General features: G+C 48.1%; 1 protein-coding gene across 1 annotated transcript; it reads left to right on the forward strand.

Annotated features, from left to right (window-relative positions):
• Positions 1-705: 705 nt before the first annotated feature.
• Positions 706-2797, forward strand: LOC121442893 (melanoma-associated antigen E2-like). Its single transcript, XM_041644536.1, is given in 2 exon segments — positions 706-1337; positions 1340-2797. Coding segments are annotated over 2 exon segments (1575 nt in total). The 5' UTR covers positions 706-737; the 3' UTR covers positions 2315-2797.
• The last annotated feature ends 1685 nt before the right edge of the window (positions 2798-4482 follow it).

Genomic DNA, 4482 nt, shown 5'->3' on the forward strand with positions numbered 1-4482 from the left:
GATTTTAATATGAGAAAAGTAAAACACCAAAAACAATGCCTGTCACCTAATAAGTGCTGCATAAAGGGTTGGCCCTCATTACCACTGACAGCAAGCTCCACATGGAAGGGAATAGTCAATTGGTCCTCAAGGAGATCACCAATGCACCGGACAAATACCCAGCACTGTTTCTGGCATAGGCATATGTTCAAAAAATAATCTGTTGAGTTGGCGGCAGCCTTAATGACTACGATTATCATGAATATCCGCCCCCCCACCCTGAGAATCTTCTATTAAGTCTTACAGAAAAACTTAATGCCTCACAGAAAAACTAGAAAAAACTTCAAATGCAGCATCACTGAACACCCTCATCACTTAATGCTTCTGCTTCATCTCGGTTGTTTCTCTTTGCGAATTCTCTTCCCTAACAGAAGTTCGAATCCAGCACAAGCATGAACCAAACTGGCTGGTCAGAGGTGGGAGGGGGCGGGTGTGGAAGCCTGAGCGGGGCGTGGTCACCACGTCGCAGAGGCTGACTGCGCCTGCGTAGGCTGCGGCAAAGCTAACTGCTCTTGGGCTTTCGCTCATAGCTGGCTACTGCCTGCGTAAAAAGATCGTCTTTCTTATCAGCTCTCACTTTTGGTCCACACAGCTCCCGGGCATCAGGCTTCGGCTCTGTGCCAAGGTGCTAACACACCTCCGATCGTCTCTCCTATGGGTCGCTGACCTCCGCGTTCGCGTTCCTGTCTCCTGGAACCATGTCTCTGGTAAGCCAGAATGCGCGCCACGGCAGCGCAGAGACCACTGCAGATTACAGCGACGGCCAGGGTGAAATGCAGGCTACTAATGCCTCCGGGCCCCCCACCTCCATGCTAGTCTCCGAGGCTCCCCAGGGCCCTGAGATTCCAATCGATCCACAGGGGGCCAGCGCTCCCCAGGCTGCGCAGGACCCGAATGACCTCGAGGTTCTCATCGACGAGCAGTCCCGACGTTTGGGGGCGCTCAGGGTCCACGACCCTCTAGAAGACAGGTCGGTTGCTTTGGTGAATTTCATGCGCATGAAAAGTCAAAGTGAGGGGTCTATCCGGCAGTCAGACATGCTGGAGTTTCTCAGAGAATACTCAGACCAGTTCCCTGAGATTCTCAGACGAGCCTCAGTTCACCTGGATCGGGTCTTTGGGTTGAATCTGAGAGTTCTTGATCCTCAGACTGACACTTACAACCTAATCAGCAAACCAGGTCCCCAGAACACTGAACGGCTAGCAGAGACCCTGGACATGCCAAAAGCAGGTCTCCTGGCCTTGGTCCTAGGGCACATCCTCTTGAATGGCAACCGGGCAAGGGAGGCCTCCATATGGGACCTGACCTGCTGTTAAAGGTTGATGTGATGGATGAGCCTCAGAGGATCAACAACCTCTTTGAGAACGCAAGAAACCTCCTCACTACTGACTTTGTCCGTATGCGATTTTTGGAGTACTGGCCAGTATATGGCACTAATCCCCTTGAATTTGAATTCCTGTGGGGCTCTAGAGCCCACAGGGAAATCACAAAGACGGAAGCCCTAAAGTTTGCAGCAGAGGCCCATGATGAAGAACTCTGGAACTGGCCAGAAGAATATAACAAGGCTTTGGAAGCTGACAAAGCCAAAGAGAGAAGCCAGGCTGCTGGCTTAGAGTTCTGGTCAGAGGACACTATGAATGATAAAGCAAATGACTTGGTCCAGTGGGCCATTAATGTCACCGAGGAGTTGCTGCCTATACATCAGGATGAGCTATTGGCTCATACTGGTAAAGAGTTCGAGGATGTGTTCCCAAACATCCTCAGTAGAGCCACTCTCATCCTTGATCTGTGTTATGGGTTCTCTCTGATTGAGGTTGACACCAGTGAGCACATCTACCTCCTTGTCCAGCAGCCAGAATCAGAAGAGGAGCAAGTAATGCTAGAGAGCCTGGGCAGACCCACCCAAGAATATGTGATGCCAATCCTGGGTTTGATCTTCCTGATGGGCAACCGTGTCAAGGAGGCCAACATCTGGAACTTGCTCCGGAGATTTAGTGTGGATGTAGGGAGGAAGCATGCTATCACCTGTAAGCTTATGAGACAGCGTTACCTGGAATGCAGGCCACTCTCCTACTCTAATCTGGTTGAATATGAGCTGCTTTGGGGTCCTCGGGCTCACCTTGAAGTCACCAAAATGAAAGCCTTGGAATATATGGCTAGGCTCTACAGAAAGAGGCCACAGGACTGGCCAGAGCAATACAGGGAGGCCATGGAAGATGAAGAGGCCAGGGCCAGATCCGAGTCAACTGCCATGTTCTTCTTTGGCTCCATGTGAAGTCTGATGTTTCACATTAGTTGAGTGGCATCAATTAAAGGGGCTTTTGGGAAAGGGGCCCTAGTGTCCCACATCAGAAGTTGGGAGGGTTGGGGTAAAGCGTACACCTTGTGCTTACTGTGTTTCAATTCTAAGAGTGTTTCTTTCCTTCTAATATACGCTAATTATCTTCAAGATAAGTGTTTGTAAATGAAAATTGCTCAATTTCTCTTTCTGTCTTGTTTAGTATAAATGTTCAGCTAACTGTGTAAAATTATTGGTAATATTTACGTATTTGAAATAACCAGTAAAATAAGCTAAATAACAGTAACAATACACACACACATACACAAACACCCCCCCAAACACAAAGCCCCTCATTCGTGGTTGCCCTCCTTTTGAGTCTATTGTTGTGTTAACAAACAAACTAATAAAAACAAAAGACTGCCACTTACCTGTATTTAATTTGCTGTTGCAGAGTGCAGTAAAAATAAAGTATAATGAATTAGATGCCATGCTTATGTCCTCATTTCTTCTCTAAACATTCATCAGGTGCCCGTGTGCAGAGAACAATGCTGTGTGCCGGGGATATAAGGGTAAAGAAGCCCCATCTGGGCCTCAGAACTTCCATCTAAAACAGGAAAGTCATGGAAGTGAACCAGCAACTACATCGTTCTGTGGCAAGTGGTATAAGAACATGGAGTGGGTTGGGGTATACTATGAGAGTCGACATTTAACTACGGGCTACATGATGAGAGGGCAATGCAGTGCAAGGAAGGCTGGGGAAAGGTCAGGAGTATGAAGCAGGAAATGGGTGCGGGTATAGTCAAGCGAGGTGGTGGGGAGGCCGAGGTGGGGTGAAAGGCTGGGGACACATTTTGCTTTAATGGGATCTGCGGAGTGGGTGATACCTGAGACTGAGCTGAAGGACAAAAGGAGAACCTGGTGAAGGTATAGACTGTAGGTAAAATACCCATGGAAGTGGGGGGGTGAGAGTCACCCAGAAAGACAATGTTGAGTACAGAAGGGGAGTGGGAGAGAGAAATCTGTGGCAGGGGGTAACAAAGGTCCCATCTCCTGGGGGCGGCTCTTAGGAAATAGTAAAAGCCTTCTCAAATACAGCTGGTCTAGTATTCAGTCAGATTTAATCCACACCCCTTACCCCGCGCTAGCACTGTTTATTTCAACACCCAAGCTGTTAACGTAAAAGTTAACATTTTAGGTCTATTCATCCTGGTTCCTCTGACAGTTTCTAACCTGGCTCACACGCTTTCCTTAGAAAGCTTGCTGGTAAGTTTCTGAGAGGCATTCCTGGCACCGGGGTGGGTATCGTGCAAAAAAAAAAAAAAAAAAAAAAATCTCCTCTGACTAGGGAAAGACAGTGGTGCCTTCCAGTACTGAATGCTGTATGATGCTGTATGCGTTCTCATTTCCTGGCATCCTCAAGCTTTCTCCCCTTTGTATCCTTTTAATTATCAGAGGTTTCTCCGAAGTGCCACCTCCGAGCAGATGGTAGGGAATAAGCAGACATTTCTCACATTTTTCTTAGCCCCAGAAAGATAACAGTATAATTCAAACTCAGGAATTGGACAATGAGGGGAGAGATACATCCTTTTGGCCCCCAAGTCTGACCTGCGGTGGCGCAGGAACCCAATTAAGAGCAGTCGGCTAGAGAAAAAGACTGCGCAGGCGCACTCAGCGGTTGCCAGGGCGATATAAACCCCGCCGGGTCTCAGTAATCTCTGCTGTAGTAGCATTCCAAGAACTAAAGGCTTACAGGCAAGTGGTGGGAGTAGAGGGTGGGATTTCTGGTGACCAGAAAATTAATACCTGGAGATCCCGAGTTGATGGAATTCGGAGAAACGGGGTGAGGAGGGTTTGGGGAAGTGGGGGAGAGTATACAACTCAGAATTTGCAACCATAGTCCTACCGAGGCAATAAACTGCAAGGGTCTCTTCAGTTTTCTTAGACCCTAAATTGGTTTATGCTAGCAGAGTGAGGGAGAGAAGGGGAGCAAGTCGATCAAGGTGCCAAGTGTTTCTTGCTGTGACTTTTTGGATTGGTGCAGAGTCCTCAGCCACATCAGCTTTTCAGGGATCTCCAAGACAGAAACCTGACAAGGGAAAGTTGTGGCATCTGGATGGGCCAACAGTCCATATAAAGCTCCAATTGTTTTAGCACTAAATATG

The sequence above is a fragment of the Microtus oregoni genome, unplaced genomic scaffold (genome assembly GCF_018167655.1).
Source record: "Microtus oregoni isolate MIOR12 unplaced genomic scaffold, Mior012 000097F_ref0000449, whole genome shotgun sequence".
NCBI lineage: Eukaryota > Metazoa > Chordata > Mammalia > Rodentia > Cricetidae > Microtus > Microtus oregoni.